Source organism: Trematomus bernacchii, unplaced genomic scaffold, assembly GCF_902827165.1.
Source record: "Trematomus bernacchii unplaced genomic scaffold, fTreBer1.1, whole genome shotgun sequence".
In the NCBI taxonomy this organism is placed as follows: domain Eukaryota; kingdom Metazoa; phylum Chordata; class Actinopteri; order Perciformes; family Nototheniidae; genus Trematomus; species Trematomus bernacchii.
In genome coordinates, this window is record NW_022987828.1 from 2,498,971 (window position 1) to 2,517,632 (window position 18,662).

An 18,662-nucleotide genomic window follows, 5' to 3' on the forward strand; every position below is an offset into this window, starting at 1 on the left:
AAGTGGGATTAGAGGTTCAGTCATCAGAGAGGCTTTCAGACTTTCATCGGTCCCCGCCAATAGGCATCCATGTGTCCTGTTTCTCTGCCTCTGAAGGGGCTTTCTGCAGCCATTGATTTGTGTTGTTCAGAAAATCCTTTCATTAATAGGGTTTTTGAGGAATTCAAGACTCCTCATCCATGCTAACATTCAAATCCGAGTGTCCTCTGCATACCGTCTCTAATGTGTGTCCTTCCACAGCCGTCAGAGATGGAGGTGGAGTCTCAGGTTCACCTGTACGGACACACAGGGGAGGTCACCAGCCTGTTTGTCTGCAAACCCTACAGCATCCTCATCAGTGTCAGCAGAGACGGCACCTGCATCCTCTGGGACCTCAACAGGTCAGAGCGTGTTAAATATGAAAATAATAGAAGACGCTTTACGATATCTTTTGTATGTTGTTTGTGCTTAAATGAAAGTGATTATCTGTGATTCTTCAGGCTCTGCTACGTCCAAAGCCTCACAGGCCACAAGAGCCCAGTGACTGCAGTGTCGGCCAGTGAGACCACGGGGGACATCGCAACAGTGTGTGACTCAGGTGAGGACTGCTCTGCCTCCTCTCAGCCTCTATCATATCATTCTCATAGACTGACACCATGTTGATGTGAGTTCTGACATATGATCCTGTGTCTCCAGTGGGCGGGGGCAGCGACCTGCGTCTGTGGACGGTGAACGGAGACCTCATTGGTCACGTCCACTGCAGAGAGATCATCTGCTCTGTGGCCTTCTCCAACCAGCCGGAGGGCATGTCCGTCAACGTCATCGCCGGGGGGCTGGAGAACGGCGTGGTCAGGTGAAAATAATATATTTCATTATACAGCTATTCTTGGTTCATTTGCTTTAAACTTGTATCACCTTACATTTTCACTATATGGTTTTCACAGCCAAAATAATTCACAAAAACAGAAAAATATTATGATGCATAAAAGGACATTTTAAAAATGAATAATGCTATCAGTCAAATGAATCACTTCCCCTTTTTAATGTGTGTTCATTTTTGTCAAATTAATTACATTGGGGAGATCCTGCAAGAATGTAAATAAACAGAATTATGAGGTGTTAGATAAATTATTCCAAAAATATCATTACATGTGTAGGTTTAACATGATATAGATATTTTAAAATGATAATATCACGGATTTTGTCGATCCCAGTATATCCAGACCTCTAATCCACACTGATGTTTCAGGTTGTGGAGCACCTGGGATTTGAAACCAGTGAGAGAGATCACCTTTTCCAAGTCGAGCAAACCCATCATCAGGTATCTTATCGGCGCTACACCCATGTTATTCTTTGCTACCACTTGCCACCATTGTAAATAGATGTGTAACTCTGTGTGTGATTCTGATGATGATGTCCTCTCCTGCGTGTCTCAGTCTGACGTACTCGTGCGACGGCCACCACCTCTACACCGCCAACAGTGAGGGCACGGTGATGGCGTGGTGTCGGAGGGACCAGCAGCGCATGAAGCTGCCAATGTTCTACTCCTTCCTGAGCAGCTACGCCGCAGGCTGACTGTGGGTCTGACTTTGCTACTGTCCAGATCTCAGCAAGAGGAGCCGCTCCCCCCCTCTTCTTCCTCCTCTTCCTCGTCCTCCTATGTGCAATGACAGGGAGGATGTGTCAGCATGGCCTCCCTGAACCCACCCTAACTTAACTAAAGCCATCCCCCTGCTGAGCAAACTCTACTTCAGCCGCTCCCAGCATCAAGAAATGATTAAGAAAATAGTATTATTATGTATATAAATATATATTTATAAACATACTGAAGTGGAATGTTGGGGATGAATCTTTGGCTGCGACGGACACTTTATATGAAGCATTTCTGAGAGTGTGATTGGTTTGTTAAATGTTATTTTTGTTTGTTTCTTGCTGTTTTTTGTTGTTGTGCGGAGATCCTTGCCTGCTGTTGATTTTGTTGTTTCCCTGGTAAGCTGCTATCGTCTGGCCAAAGCCGGACCCAAAGTGTGAAGACCCTCGGCGGCGCTCGAATCTCCCGCAGCGCATCGTCTAACAGATTGTTGCCGGAGCTCGGCGAGCATGTCCTGCTGACGCTGCAGCTCCCGGTTGCTTCTGTCACCGGGAGACGTCCTGCTCTGTGGGGGGGGAGACGCCACTCTGCTGGGCTTGTCTGCTCCACTCAAATCTGAACACTGGTGTCACAGCCCTGCATCACTTTGTATCTGAGCTCTATCTGTTCCTTGTGTTGCCTGTTGTTCTGTCCTTCTTTTGCATGCTAGAATGATGCTGACCTGTAATGTATGCAGATGTGACATTTACTGTCATGATACTCCTGTATGAAGGCCTGCCTTGGTTGTCCTGTTGCATTGAGAAATGTTGATATTCATTTATTTATTAGAAGCACCACAGAGGCTCATCCATCCTTCTTTCCTTCTCTTGTGTTTTGCTAGCTCAAAAAGCGGCTTTAAATGCACTAAAACCTTTTCTAAACTTAATATAGTTTGCTACAACTCTGAAGAAGCCAATTACCAAACAACATTAGACGAGTGGAGCTGCAGAAGAAGCAGAGTCTCCTGAATGCACCCCTCGCTGATCTGAGGCATGCCTAGTAACTGCAGCAGTTTAAAACAGTCTAGTGTGGGATGTTTTGGTTAAAAGCATCATGTCCAGCAGACTGAAGTTAGAGCAGTTGGCATTTCCTGCACTGATGAGGTTTACAGCTTATTTTAAAATACACTACACTGAACCAATCGACCAAACATGTATTTCCTTAAGCTCCATGCAGCTACTCTTTACATTCCCATTTTACCTACGGCACTTTCCGTTTGTCTGTTAGTATGAGTGAAATGGTAGTCAAAGCACTTTTTTTATCAGCTACCATTTTATTCAAGGAAAACCAATAATCTGTGTACTTACCATGAACTGAGCTTTGATTTAATTCCACTAATCCAGAAAGCAATATCAAACATGCAATAGGTAATTTTTGGTAGAAGGAGTTTGTTTAACACAGCTGTGAAAAAAAAGTAGTTTTGCCTTTGTGCCGACCGCAGTGAGCCTTGTGATTTGGAAAATGATGTCTTAACTCTCACACTTGGTGTTTGACTTGTTTACGAGAAAGGGAATATTTCTTCTTATATCATGATATCATTCCTTTTGTGTTTTCCTTATTTTTGGTTTTCCTTCTCAGCCCACCTGGACCCCTTTGTTGTGTGCAGCATCAAGCCTGTGCACAATATGAAGTTACTGTGTTTGTTTACTGTGTTTCATGTTTGCAAATGTATAAAAGTCTATGAGAACCACAACCTTTTATTTTCTCTCAAAAATCCACATGTATCATTGCATGAATGTGCCCCCCTCCCCCTTTGTGATGGCAAAAGACGAGAGAAAGACATGAAATTGGCCGATGTTTTTGTGCTTTCTGACACAGAAGGAAATAACTTTTTTTCTGTTGATAAATGTAGCTATGCATAATTTAAGATCGTTGTCTTGAGTTACTGAAATTATGTCCTTTCTTTGACCTGGGCTGGTTTTGCAGTTTGGCATCATGAACTGAAAATCTGAAAGAATATGTTTTTCTGTTTGTTTTTTGTTTGTACATATATGCGTGTGTGTACGTATGGACAAACCAAGTGATGAGAATATTATAAATATATAAATATTTAAAGAAGCATATCTTTTGTCCATGTCTTACTTTGTGTGGTGCGTTCAGGGGCATATATAGAGAACGGAAACCTTGGTGATGCTTAACAAATTATCGTAATAATCTCAAGAAAAGAAATATGTCATTCAAATATTCTCAAGCATCATTTTTTTTATATGGATGCAAATTCCCCCCAAATGTTGTTTTTATGGATACATCCCAGCAGTTACTTTGGAGGGGGGGGACCCAGTGATGTCAAAGCTGATGAAAAAATAAAATGGGGAAGCCTGCAGATCTCAGGTGCCTTTTGCAGCAATAAAGCAAATGAGGAAATCAGCAGATCCTAATTCGACTAATAGGCTGTGTCGGTACGTTTACGGCCAGTCTGTACTTAGCAACCTGCATTGTTGCTGCTGCAGCTCCTGGTCCACTGATCGAGTGCTCCCTGCCCCACAGCCTGCATCTGATCGTCATACAGAGGTTTCCCCCCCTGCTGCATGCGTAACATCTCTCCAAGTCCAGCCGTGGTGCTCACCAAGACCGCTTGGATCTCATCTTCCTACACGGAATACGCACGACTCGCGCTGAGCGATCCGCTGAGGCGAAATTAAAACGCCAGGATTCACCTCATCGGGTTCTGTCCAGACCGAAACCAGGCTGGGATTTCCTCTTATCATTTCATATTTGACAGATCGTCTTTGTGTGTGTGCGTGTGTGTGCGTGTGTGTGCGTGTGTGTGTTGGGTGGAGTCAACCCGGAATTCTCCAAATTGGAAAACCATTGGCACATTTCAGGTAGGTTACATTTTCAGGCGGCTACATTAATCTGTTCATAGCCGAGCAATGCAGCGAAGCATTCAGATATGTATTTATGTAATTACTTCTTGCAAAATCATTTGTGTTGTCATGATGTGTGGTTTGCTGTTTTCTGCTCTAACCAGGGCCGCAGCTCGCACGGCGTGTGTCTACAATTTAATCCCCTTTAGAAATAAGACTCGACCATATTTGCCATATCTGCATCAACAATTAGCATCGTTACATTCGGATAAACAGTGTTTCTCCCGTTAGTGCCCCAAATGCAGCCGTGTGGACGAATCGAAGGGAAACCTTAATGGAAAGGCCTGGTAGCTTCCTACGAGGGTGTGATTGAAAGCTATAAAATGTATTTAGATCCACGAAGGGTGGGATTGGAAATGAATTCACCGTCTGCATGCCCCCCTTTACAAAATATCTGCTTCATCGTATCTGTTTTTTAATACAGTTGAATTTGACTTGATGCGATGAAATAAGCAAATAAATCTAACTGAGTGTGAATTCAACAGCACACCACCTCAGTGAAATGCTACATATTTCAGTGCACAGTATTATAAAACAGCTGTGGTCAGGTGTCATCTCTCTCTATGCTGTGGCTGCCAAACTGGGACATTTCAGGAGTGAGGGGGTCAAGGGGCCTAAAATGAGAGCAAGATGTAGTCACATTGAAATATGCACAGAAAGGCTGATTGCAAATGGAGCAGATAAATACACTGCAGCTGTAATAATGTAGCCTACATGTTGGGAAAGTGGACAGATCTGCTCCAGGTTGTAGTTGCCGGGGCAGACATAGGAAGGTTGCAGGTTTGATTCCTTTAGAAGGGTTCACAAGCTGAAATTTGAAAGGAAATGGAGCAGCAAATGTGTGCAGACATACCTTTGAGCAATGCAGTTGAGCCAAACACAAAAAATATTCATGCATGATTGACTGACTGACTGTAAAATGACAAACCGCTGTCCAGCTGCTTCCTTTTTGAGTTCTTACCTCAGATAAAATGGAGCTCTGCTGCTTTAAAACAGATTCCCCCAGACAAAATGGGTCCTTTAAATAAAAAGGTTGTGGCAGAGAGTGGCTGCTCAAGGGGGGTGGGAGAGTGGAGGGGGGGGTTGAGACATCGCCATGGGGGGATGCTGCTTTGTGTATTTAATGTGCTGTTCATTGACTCCATGTGTCCCCCTTTGTGCCTGTGTTTTGGCATCACAGGAGCACCATGAAAGACGGAATCGCCAACAACAGCACGGCCAGCATCTCCCAAGCCAGGAAATCTGTGGAGCAGCTGAAGATGGAGGCCTGCATGGATAGGATAAAGGTACAGGTTTTGTTTTTTTACCTGTGTTTGTGAGCAAATATTTAAATTTCTTCATTTCATAAAATCCTTCTGCTCTTATATGTCTGTATGTTGATATGATTAATGTTGTAAAAATCTGTGTGTTTCTAAGTAAGAATATCCTCTTCTTGGTTCTGAACAGTCTTCAGCTACCAGCAAACTATTCTTTTTGTATCAATTTATTTTTCTTATCTAAGCACAAACATGTTTATATTTACCTGTCACAGCAATTTAATTAAATCATTTTTTAACCTAATATCCAGGCTTAAACATTGATCTTTGCTCAAAAATGTAAAATGTACAACTAATGAGCCTCACTGGTGCACTGCCTAATTATAATGAACACAGTTTGTTCACTGTAGTGCAACTAATTGTATGAATCTGCTGCTCAAATTTGTCCAGTATTCACTATTTTGTCCTGTCAAGTAATGTTTTCGTACAAACTACAGTGTTAAGTATACCTTCATCAGGGAAATGTTAAGGGGTCCAAGGTGGTTTGTTGCTCAAGCCATTACCTTCACCTCCCCTTTGACAAACTGCACATGCTGCTATCTTGACATTTTAAATCTCTAAACATAACATTTAAAGAAAACAGTTTGACATTTTGGGAAATAAGCTTAATCAAATTCTTACTGAGTGTCATATGCAAATATGTATGCTAGCCTTGGTAACAGTAAACATCATGCTGCAGCAAGTAGCAGGTTAGCTTAGCTTAGCTTAGCATTACAACTGGAAACAGAGGGAAAGCCTGGCTTTGTGAATAAGTAACAAAACATCCCCTCTAAAGCTCAGTAATCGCCAAGTTATATCTTATTATATAAAATATGCTTGGAAGTGACTGATTCTGGGAAAAAATAGTCTTGACTCTTGTTTTTGAACACCAGTTTAAAAAAAAAAAAAAAATCAAACAGTTTTTAAAGCGTTCAATATAATGTTTATAAGTGAGCTTTAGACGTGTTGGAAGTGGTTGAATTCAGCTTTAGCAAAGCTAGCTGTTTCCGCTTGTTTACAGTCTTTACGCTAAGCTAACCAGCTGCCCTCTCCAGCTACATCTGTAGCCTACTGAAGAGTGAGGCCTTCATATTGTCCTTCTCTTCTTTGCAAGAAAGCAAATGGGTATTTTCAAAAATGTCTACTACGCCGTAATTCTAAATGCAGTCGGCTTCAAATATATAGATAAAGTCCTTCCGTTGATTGTTATTTCCACTATTGTAAACAAGTTGCCTTCTCAGTACATTATAAACCAATATAGGCCTATAGGACAGGCCATTTCAGAAGCACATAATCATCTTGAATCTGTCCGGAGTCTCCTTTCTTTGTAAGAGAAGGCTACTCCACTGATATAATATTGGACTCCTACAAACATGTCAGACAGTTTTTCCAAATCGATGCAGCAGAAATTATATTAATTAATTAATAAATCTTGAACCTACAATAACCACATAAATACTTGGTTACAGTGTGGACTAAAGGCTATCTCTTTGCCTTTAACAGGCATTATTTCTAATGGCCAGTAGGGGGCGACTAACTCAACTGAGTGCAAAAATAAGTCCTATTTTATAGAAGACTATGAGAAAAAGACCCAATTTCTCACTAGATTTATTACCTCAGTTCATATTTTCTTCATGAGTTTATGGTCTCAATCGTTAGTCTTATGTTTTTTCGTCCCAATAGCATGATTTTTATTTGTTTATTATGGTTCGATTTAGAGTAAAATAGATGACAGTAGGGTATGCATCAGGGTGTGGCTACCTTGTGATTGACAGGTCGCGGTGTTGCCTTGTCTAGTTTTATCCTTGTTTTGGTCTGCCAAAAATGTCTTGTTTAGCATTTAGTTGTACTTCACCATCACCTGTTGGTTCCAAAAACCAAGATAATTAAGATGTCACACCCTTGATTTGCGATACTTAGGGAAAAATCTTTCAAGACTTGCTGCCCAAACTCAACCTTTCGAAGTCAATGCCTAACATTAACCATCTTGGTTTACGACTAGACACAAACAACTAGTGGCTTTAAAGTAGTAGTCCACAAATGAATGTGACGTCTTCTTTTTAAATAAAGTCTACAGTTTTGACAGAGATTCAGGTCTGTTATGCCAGAAGCAGCTAATGAGCCTCTAGCAGAGATGAAGAGTTAACTCCCTTCTTTGGACTTCACAACCCAGAGTTTCCATCTTTTCAAACAGCAGTCTTCCGTCTCACTTAAGGCTGGCTCAAGTGTCCTCAGGAGATGTAATTTATCAGACTTTCTGAAGCTCCCTCTTAAGCCAGAAAAGGTTTCATACAACGTTTTGTAACATTAGAACAAATGTTCATTATATACCATAACTAGAGTTCCTGTAATTGTTTTCTGGATACGAGGCGGCAACAAAATGATCTTTCTCAGCTTAGTATAGAGCAACTTCTTCTGACAGACGTCACATGAAGCTTTAGTTTACCTTGAAAGCCACAGTGTCGCCTCCTCTGTCAGAATGTATCCACTGTGCACAGCTGGGAGACCCAAGTAGTTCTAATGTGGTGAACCCAGAGGCATGCTGGGCTTCGGTGAACGTTGACCACTTCTGACATTTGTTTTCTACCAAAGTGGGTCAACTTTTCTCAGACTGATCATAGAGATTTCACTGTGTTAGCAGTTTCTCATGCAGGTCTTCTTCCTCTATTACATGTCTAGTGTTTGATTTCGACCAAGTGTGCAGCAAGCTTGTGAGCTTAATGGCTGATGTTTAAAATTCCCAGCCGCAGCAAAGAAAATGTAGATATTTAAATGTGTTCATTTATGCTAATCATATTCCTGATCATATCCATAACCAAGTTTAGGCCTCATAAAGAGTATATGCCCTTATCAAACCATGGCTGGATAAATATTGACTCTTGAGCGCGTTATGCTTTTTATGGTTGAGGTCAGTCACTATGCTTTAAAATGGCACAATGTCTTAAGTGTCAATAGAGAATAGAGAGTTCTATTAGAATCACTACATCGAACCATTCCCAGATTTGTTGTTTTCACAGCATGATGTTTTTACCCCCAATAAGAGGCTATTTTACACTGTTCATGAACAACTTCTCAGTAACTAAAAGGCGGTGTCATCATCTCATTCGGTATGCTCCTCATGTGCTCAGGGAATGATTGCCCCACAGCCTCGAGGCTGTTCGCTCAGCATTATAGCCGAAGCCTGGAAGTCTGCCATACACCATCATCCCTACACAGCACAACAAAGGCCGCTTACAAGAACCCTGGCTTCTTAAAAACAGTGATTATCACGTATAATCAGGGTTTGGAGGATGTATTACGAAGACCTCTAATTGAACCTACTGTTGGCACAATGCCTCATTCAAAATATTTTCAGATAATGTCATTTTTTTTTAAGGAAAAATAGTTAGACTTAATGTATTCTTAACGTCTAAAACTATGTCAATTGAGAAGTGTTTTTTTTCATTGACTGTTAAAGCAACATTACTATCATGTTTTCATCACTTTACACAATATTGACTTTTAGTGAATGCAGATATTGGCAAGAGAAAAATGAATAACCTTAAACACAATATTGTCCTATTTGAACAGAATTGAATACTGTATTGTTTCTTTTTTTCTGTGTTTGTGAGTCTTCTCAAGCTGAATTGATATACAAAAACCACAACCCTAACTGTTAAGACTTAAAAAAGAAACCTGGAGTGGGAAAGGTGGGGAAAATGAATACAAAAGTGTCCACAAAGTTGGCCAAAATGGTAGCAAAGGCATTATAGCTGGCAATAACATATAAAGGAAATCCAATATATACAAGTCGTTTACTTGATAATAGGTGATTTTTAAAAGTTTGACTTAAATTGAGTTAAATAATTTGAGAGGAGCATTTGTTGACATTAGGTGGGTATTGTGTGTATTTATCTGCGATATGCAAAGAGCATAACATATTAACATTTAGTTAATATGTTAGTAACATTAGTCTTAACACTGAATACTGTCAGTTTTTATGCATTAACACATTATGTTCATGCCTGCAGCAAGTTCTCATGAAGATTCACATGAACACTTCAAAATAATGGTGACAACTGAAAAAATAGAACCAGAAATACATATTTTCCATTTCCAGATAGTTTGGAGGGAAAATAATAACTGTAGTATTACAATTTGTGGTAATAGCCATAAGAATTGACACAAAAAAGCAGAATATCAAAGAATGTACATGTATGGGTAACTGAACATGAAAAAATAAAGCTTAACAAAGCGTTGGTTCAATCACTTGCTAGCTGCTCATTAGTATGCATATTAACTTGCTGCCATGGCGAAAATAGTATGCAATGTAAACTAACTTCTTTATAGCGCTGCTGAAGGTGAAGGCTTTAAAATGATGTTCTGTTAAATGAGCTGAGAAGTGTTCAGATCACATAGTGTCTGAATACATTTGACTTTTCAGTATTGTTGTCATTTTAGCATTTTACGGGAAAAGAGGCATTGGACTTGAATGTGAATTAATCTTAAATGTCACATCTGATCTATATCTGAGAGGCTTTCACTCAGCCAACTCCATAGAGGGTCTGACAAATATTTAAGGTTTCTGAATAATTGGCTTCTGCCTCTCAGTCGGGGCATCTTTGAGATGATGTGAAAGACTTTAAAGTTTAGCCCAAACTTTTTTCAGGAAGACAAACCTCCTTGTTTCAATGCGTGACAAACAGACCTATTTGAGTTTTGTTCAATGAATTTTACAAGTGTTTAATGACGCAAAAACTAAGGCTCTCTTAAAAAGGACATCATTCTTATATACGTTTTATATAACATTAGGGAAGTGCGAATTTCAGCCAATTATGAGAACAAGTTTAAAAAATGCACGACTGGCTGTTCAATTTGTACTCCTTGCATCATATTTCCTAACAAATTATTAGCTATAATCATGACATCACACCTAAGGAAAGCATTAAGGTGGAAAAAACACATGTATTTATTCAAAAGTGAAATAATAAATATAGTGATATAGTGATTGAAAGGTGGGCAGCTGTTCGTGCTTTGATAACCACTTGAAAGTGAAAAAGAAGAAGAAACAGACAGTGGGCCACGTCTGGCGATCTCTTAAATTTAATTAAGGGATCTGTTGAGAGACAGTGTGTGTATCAGTGACAAGAGGAGTCTCTGAGCTGCTGATTGAGGGATCACCACGTTCTCATTAATTGCTCAATCAGCCAAAGGAATGTGATCTGTGCTAATTAGAAGGACTCTCCTTCCATCATGGGGATGCAGTGTAATTACAGTCAGTCTGGGCCTAATGACACACGCAGTGCAATACTACTATTTGTCCTGTGGGGCTCCCGTTCTCTGCAGAAACCCTGTCTGCAGTTACATGAAGTATAATGACTGCATTTGCTAACTATTCCACTTTTTGCAGACTCAGATAAGTGCCATAATCAGGTCAGCTAGAAACAGACATTCCAAATAACTATGCAGCTAAAATAATTAAGCATTTAATTTCAAATGTGTGTTCTGAATGAGTAGATTTGTCAGATTTGACTAATATAACAGATATCTATTTATGAACTAAATACAATTAACCAGTAATATCAGAATAGGTATTTGAGCGTCATCTCTTCCTCAGCTTTAGGGAGCATTTTAGCTAACATGCTAAACTAAGATGGTGTAAAAGGCAAGCATTAAACCTGATAATTATCATGTTTGCATTCTTTATTGTGAGCATGCAATCTAACATGTTAGGCAAGGCAAGGCACGTTTATTTATATAGCACCTTTAAACACAAGGCAATTCAAAGTGCTTTAAGAAAAGCAAAAAGATTAAGAGCAAATGTTAGCTTGCTGACATTAGCATCTAGCTAAAGGCAACTGTTGTGCACGGCCTCACAGCTGCTAGCATGGCTGGATTCTTGTTTTCAACTTACTAGCACAGCATGGGCTACCTCAGTAGTTCACCACACTATTTTGCTTTATGTGACCCTTTTAAAATGAAGCAATGACCTCTTCAGAATAAATAATTCAAAGGATTTCTGGATGCCCTCTAGAGCTGATAGTATACAACTCCCAAACCCAATGTTAGGAATAACTGAGGTTAAGATAAAGAAAGTAAACTTAAAGGGATTTGAATCCTAAAAAAGTCCTTGAATTCTGGTATTTGTCCTTAAATAGCTTTATATTTTGACATGGAAAGGTGTTTGGGAGCGTCCGACTGGCTGTATCCGATGTCTGATTGTATGGAAGTCACTTTTCAATTGAGTTTATGTTCTAAAGCTCTAGTTTCAATGTTCTTCAATTACATACAGCATGATGTCCATTGGTAAATGATGGTCCTGTTAAATAGACAATACAGAAGCTTAGGCTCTGGGGCGTGACTACATTGTGATTGACAGGTTGCTATGACCAAGATGGTGACATCACAATGATTACGTTCACAATGATTACGTTCACTAATCTAATATAGAGGAGGCGTTCGAATCAAGGGAGCACAGGTTCAAACCCCACTGCAGTCAGCATGTCGTTGTGTCCCTGGGCAAGACACTTCACCCCAAATTGCTCCTGTGGGGATTGCCCACAGTATTGAGTATGTAAGTCGCTTTGGATAAAAGCGTCTAACAAATGACATGTAATAATATACAGTCTATGTGAAAAACACATCTATGAGTCGCATCATTGAACTTGACCAAATGTTTGGTAATCCACTACTGAAAAAGAAAAACAGACGCATGCATAATGCTTCAAGTAGCATTTGTGAAAGACTCCAGTGCTCATTCGTTTAAGGACTTTTCAGTTGCCTTTTTTTAAAGTGAATGTTGGTGAAGTACATATTTGAGAGCTGTTTTTAGAGATTTATGCTACAGTAGGAAAGATGGGCTTACAGCTGAGTGGCAGAGGGCGAAATCAGAAATGATTGAGTGACTGACACACAATATTGGTTATGGTCTTTTCATGAGAAGAGTTAACAATATGTAAAACATAGGATAACGCCAGCCTTATTGTTCATTTTAAATAACAGAAATGTGCAATCTATTAGACATATTATGTTGTGCTGTCAGACCGAATAAATTGTACAGTTATAATCCCTTTTGAAGCATAATAGATCTTGGGCGTATTCTCTTGTGAGAGCAGCATTGGATGAGGTGAAATGGCACAGGAGATCAGATGGCTTTATTCTCCATGAAGATCCCTGACCCCTCTCCGTCCCTCTGTTGCAGATCCTCCTCTGCTCTCCATTTGAGGCCTTTTCCCTTCCCTAACCCCCCAATAAAACAACCCTACATTGTCCTGCAGTCTTGCCGTTTGACTTTGTAAAAAACACTAAGCAACTTTTCGCCCTGAGGCAGAAAGTGTGTGGTTAGTCCCACCCTCTTTTCCCCTCAGTTTGTCAAGGTCCCGCCTTAACACCTGTCAGTCATCTTGATGAGCTGTCTCTTCTTATTGCCTCGAGCTGAGGTAACAGGCATCAGTGCAGCCACGGGCGCTGACGAAGCAGAAACACAGACGATAAGCAATTTTACAGAAAAAGGGGCCATGCAACATTCATCGAGGTTTCGGACATCTCTCCTTAGCTCCAAAAACATTTTCTCTGAGAATGAAGACACAGCGGGTTGCAGACCAGAGTGAGCTTAACTGTAGCCAAACCTTTCTGCAGTAATCCATGCTTTATTTACCTATACTATAATAGTGGTAGTGGTGTGTGTGAATAAAGTGATAGCCATGTTGGCCCCTTTGGTCCAGACCGAAATAGCTCATCACTATTTGATGATTTTATTACATTCAAGGTCCCCATAGGATTAATCCTGGGTGCATCTCTTGATATATTATTCAAGTGCCATCATCATCATGCCAAACTCATTTATAACTAATACTAGCAAAACTAATGACATTCCCATCAGCCTTAGATATACTGTTCTTTGTGTTTGTCTAATATTGACTTAGCTAGGTCCATGAAGAAAAAAACTGAAATCTCATCATCTCCTTTTTGTCATATTTTATTTTTCGGGCCGTGTTCTGCCTTTATTAGTTAGAAACAGGGGAGAGGTGAGATTAAAAACATGGAAAGCCAGAGAGATGCACTAAAGGTCAGATTTGAACTTTTTAATTCACTTGACTGATGATGAATTATATATCAGGAAACGACCTCAGACACCTCCCTGATGAAGGCAGAAAAGCAGAAAATGTTCTAAATAAAGCATGGTGTGCTGGAGAGGAGTGTGTCCAAATGTAATTTGAATAGTTCCAGAAACATCCCAAAGGTCATTTTTCAGCTAGAGAGATAGAGTAATTTGAAGGAACGATGGTTTGGGATCCTATGGTTGACATACATCTTATTTTGTTTAAATGTTAGAGAAAGTGAAACCTCTGATCACCCCTCTGTGTCCTTTTCTTTGTCTCAACATTTCAGGTCTCCAAAGCGGCTGCAGACCTGATGGCGTACTGCGACGCCCACATACGCGAGGACCCCCTCATCATACCCGTCCCCGCCTCCGAGAACCCTTTCCGGGAGAAGAAGTTCTTCTGCAACATCCTCTGATGAGCTGCCGGGGGAGCTGCGCGGGTGCAGGCACGGTGCTGCCTGTCTTCTCTGTCTTCACCACACCTGAAGCTACTGGCCATAGGCGTTGAGTTGAGTTTTGCCAGGTGGACACTCTGTTGTTGGTCAGCTCTGTCCTGGTGGCTGAAGGTTTTGGGGGGAGTCAGCTACCGAACTGGCAACCCAGTGAGCGTATCATGTCTTGTTAAATAGGTTTGTTATTGCTTTGTTATTAGAGAACAGCCTTGCTCAGTGCTTATTGAGATGAGAGATGTTATTATTATTTATTTTTTATTGTGCTAGATTTTAACATGCCTCAGGAAACATAAATTTGCCCAGTGTCTACGACTTTTTCTTAAATGTCCCTTCCCTTTATCTGAATGAAAAAAAATATCTTTGTATTATCTTTGACATCATTTAAGACATTACTTTCAGTGCACAGGTTGTCTATTTGAAGCAATGCTTACTGAAAGTACGACTAAAATGTGACACTCCACTCACTAGGGGTTTCTCTTTTAATTTGCTTCCAGTCACAAACAATTAACCCGCTCTTATTAGCGCTGCAGTACAATCAGATTCAGATTAAAGCCCAGAAACAGAAACCTTATATTGCATGGTAAATTATTTCAGTTTGTGCTAATAACACTGGTAGTAAAAATAAGATGGCTGCACATCAGTTCTGCTGCTAATAAATAAATAAAAGTTGCAGAGCTAATAGTAGGACAGCGAGTTCTTCAGGGTTATCACTGTGCAAACAACCCTTAAGGTCAGACATTATTTATGAATCTGCCCCCTCCTTCCCAGCCCCGCTCTAATGCATTCTACCTTTGCTGCTCTGTTTGATTTACTCATCATAAAGTCATTCACTTCAAATCAGAGACACTATGTGTTAATCCTTCAGCCCCCCAAATGGGATATTTTTTACAAGTCGCAGGACATCTTTTCCTTTTATATCTTCATTTGTTTTCTGGGCATGTTTCCTGGGCCTGATTCTTTTTGCCTGTCCTAGAGTGAATGGCAAGGCCTTTGACATTAATGCCAAAACCAGAGGCCTGCATGTTTCTCCGCTCCTTTTTGACAGCCTCCTCTGTTTCCGAGGGACTGTCCGTCTTTTAGAGTGTACAGTACGTTACAGTGCCAATTTCTGTGCGAGCAGTGTGATCTTCACACTACGTGCTCCCGCAGCCTTCTTTCCGTTTGGTTTGTTTTTGGAAGAAAAAGCACACTGTTGAAACTTTTCCTTTACATGGTAGTCGAATAGCATTTGCTAATTTTTACGATTAATTGTTATGATCGTTATTAATATTGTTATTATTATCGGTAGTATTATTGAATATTTGTTGCACAGCACTGACAGCTACATGACGTGTAGTGCTACTAAGCTTGTATGATACTTAGGAGAAGAAAAAAAAACATTTATAAGTCATGCAATTATTGATACTATCCGAGTATTTTTAAAAAATAATGGTAAGGGTCGGTTTACATATTATGATCCCTTCGGTAGTTCAGGCTTTTTGCATCATTGTTTCTGTAAGGTTAAAAGAAATGTCCTCTTGGTACTTGAACATTAGGATTCAAAGTGACTGTCACAAACTATTGGACTTGAAATTGTTTTCAGGATAAATATTGTTTTTATTTCCTAAATTTAAAAACCTGAGAGTGACATCAGGGCGCTCCCACTGACCTCTTCTCAAGGATGGTGCCAAATCTGAAATATAACGTCTAGAGATGAATATTGCATGGATTTATTTCTATCTATAACAGAGAGAACTATTATGATATGAAATATTGCCTCTTCGTTGACATTCTGGGTGCTACTCTGCACATAATAATGTCATTTGAGTCCGGATATGTCGACGATGTGCAGCTGTACTCATGAATGGTTTTATCGTTTTGGTAAAAAAAAAATAGCATTTAAATAACAGGCTTTGTAAATCCTTTGATGGATCAAATGAATTAAAGGAAAACGGCAACCCCAATGTGCTGTGTCTGCAATATGTCTGCCTCTTGTCTTTCACTGAAGTTTGATCCAACTGATGTCATAAAAGGCCATTGCAAGTCATTGTGGGTCTCTCAGATAAGCATGGTATTCTGGTGTGTAGTGGAGACCCCCTGTGGCTGAGCTCAACCATAGGCCACCTGGGTGCACTGTCATATTTTTTAAAGGATTGTGATTCAATGCAGCCTCAGCCAGTTTGCCCTTTACACTGCTGATAAAAAAGAAAGCATCTTCAGACACCGCAGGTTGATGAAAAATGTCCCTTGCAATGATTCAGGGTATCAGCTGCTGACAGCAACATTTTGTGTTGTAGCGATTTGATGTGTTCATCCATGCATACAGCCTCCCCCTGGGAACAGACTGAAACCCATTTCTACCAAGTTTGGTTATTTTTGTCACTATCTTACTGTGCTTTAAGGTTAATGAGTCATCGACATATGGTCAAATGTACGTGGTGTGTTCTATAATAGGTCAAGTTATAAAAACTGGCAAGGCGTAGTCCTTACTTAAGCGACCAAGGTTTATATCTGACACGTTGCCCTTTGCCGAGTGTCGTCCACTTTTTCTCCCCCTTTCCCGTCTGTCTTTCTTCTATAATTAAAATGCCAAAAAAAGAACAACTAAACTGGCAACAACTGAACAGTGTGGACAAGTGTAATGAATGACATTAATAACGCAAGTCATGTATCCCTTATTGATTTCTCTGAACAAATCCCAAAGGACCAGGATGTAATTAAGTAGAAGTAGATATTCTTAAACCATGGCACAGCTGTGGTGTGGATTATTATTCACATTTATTTCCAGCCAAAGCCGCCTGAAAAACCTATTTTCTCAAATTGCTTCTTACTGTGATTGTCACGGACACATAAATTCTCCTAAACTTAGAACAGTTTAGCTTTTTTTTTTTACATGAGAGATTTCTGTATTTATGTCTTTATGTCTGTTTTTCTTTGTTTGGGATGGGTGGGACCTTTCTTAAAAATCCTAATGTCCCAATATTCCCTTCACCAATAAAAATTAAGCAATATTTGAATTAGAATATAATCAACATTGATCGGCTGTCAAACTATCTGATCCGACTTCACCCGTACAGTCCCAATGAAGAACATTAGCTGAATAAATAATTGTTTATTACTTTTTTATTTCCCTACCTTTTAAAGGTAATTGTTGATTGTTTAGTTAAGTATTTTTCAGGTTATACAAAATAAATGAAATACTTTGGATTGAAAAACAATTTTTTAGTTGCTGTAAGTTAATTTGACTTATATATATATAGCACACAATCAAGTCCCAGAGGGCTTTGCTGTCTGTACAACAGAAGCAGCCTCTTTATTTAGACTTCCAATTCAGATAAGAACATTGTTTTCATGGAAGAACACTACGTACCTTAGAGACAAATTGGTTTTATGAACCAAAGTCAGACATTCAAGAAGTATGTCTCAATAGTAAATGGAATGCACATAGTTCTCAGGTGGGACATAACTAGATACAAATAAATCTTTATAGATCTGTAAAAGGGAAAACAAAAGGGCAGTGAGTGCTGAGTGTCTGAACACTGCAACAAAGAAGATTGGAATGCGTTAATAAAGCATAAATAGGTTTCAACAAACAAATATGAACTAAAACCACAAACTATGCTTAGAAGAGGGTCCGCAGCAAAGCAGGATGTTAGGTTGTGTTTGGAGAAACCCAGAACATGCTATGAATAGCCTTTTCCTTTCAAATGAATAATGTGTTGCAGAGAGAGAACTAAATCTTTGTAATGAGTACATCTATGAATATGATTCCAAAAATAATTATATAATACACAGGAAAGTAATTATCCCTAGGGCACTTGGTTATCTACACCGGGAATCTGTGCTGGAGCAATTTTCCAAATTGAACAGTGAGCCCCCAAAGTGTGCACAAAATACATGAAAATAGTCCTAATGTCTGATGAGATTATTTATCTACACTCACAGCATTTCTACTCATAACATTGGCATACTCTGTTGCATGCCAGTGTATTCCATTACGTTATTATTTCTCACTGAAAGAGGGTTTTAAAGTAACTAAAATAACATGTGTGAAACACTCACTATTAACATCTGTACAAATGAAATGTTTACAAGTATGGCAGCAGGTGCTCCTGGTGTCTGGCCCTCTCTTCCTCTCCAGCAGGAACACTGGTGCTCTCAGAGTCAGAAGAAATCCTCCTCAAACACCCCTCGCCATGCACAATAGATTGCATTTAAATTATTTATATGCACCACAGAGTCACAGGTTTAATAAAGTTATGTTCTAATCTTAAAGCTACAACACGTTGCCTGGGTCTTGTAGATAGATAAAATGATTCGTATCTTAATTTTCTACTCTGCTTAGAATGTGGTTCTGATTAGAAAATTCCCAATTTG

The 18,662-nt window shown here is 39.7% G+C and overlaps 2 protein-coding genes across 2 annotated transcripts in view; both read left to right on the forward strand.

The window, feature by feature from the left end:
* lyst (lysosomal trafficking regulator) overlaps positions 1-3,672 on the forward strand; it is a 57,459-nt gene extending 53,787 nt beyond the window's left edge. The window contains 5 exon segments of the mRNA XM_034152679.1: positions 241-380; positions 480-577; positions 676-832; positions 1,229-1,300; positions 1,416-3,672. Coding sequence (XP_034008570.1) covers positions 241-380; positions 480-577; positions 676-832; positions 1,229-1,300; positions 1,416-1,554 — 606 coding nt within the window. The 3' untranslated portion in view covers positions 1,555-3,672.
* Positions 3,673-4,018: 346 nt separating this feature from the next.
* Positions 4,019-16,267, forward strand: LOC117499440 (guanine nucleotide-binding protein G(I)/G(S)/G(O) subunit gamma-4). The gene is made up of 3 exons (XM_034151817.1): positions 4,019-4,434; positions 5,657-5,762; positions 14,142-16,267. Exons 2-3 carry the CDS (start codon positions 5,664-5,666, stop codon positions 14,268-14,270), a joined length of 228 nt encoding a protein of 75 aa, XP_034007708.1. The 5' UTR covers positions 4,019-4,434; positions 5,657-5,663; the 3' UTR covers positions 14,271-16,267.
* Positions 16,268-18,662: the final 2,395 nt, after the last annotated feature.

Excerpts from the sequence above, each read along its gene's own strand:
- LOC117499440 (XM_034151817.1), top strand. The coding sequence starts at position 5,664 with ATGAAAGACGGAATCGCCAACAACAGCACGGCCAGCATCTCCCAAGCC. Across the intron at positions 5,763-14,141 it reads CCTGCATGGATAGGATAAAG|GTCTCCAAAGCGGCTGCAGA; the intron begins GTACAGGTTTTG and ends TCAACATTTCAG.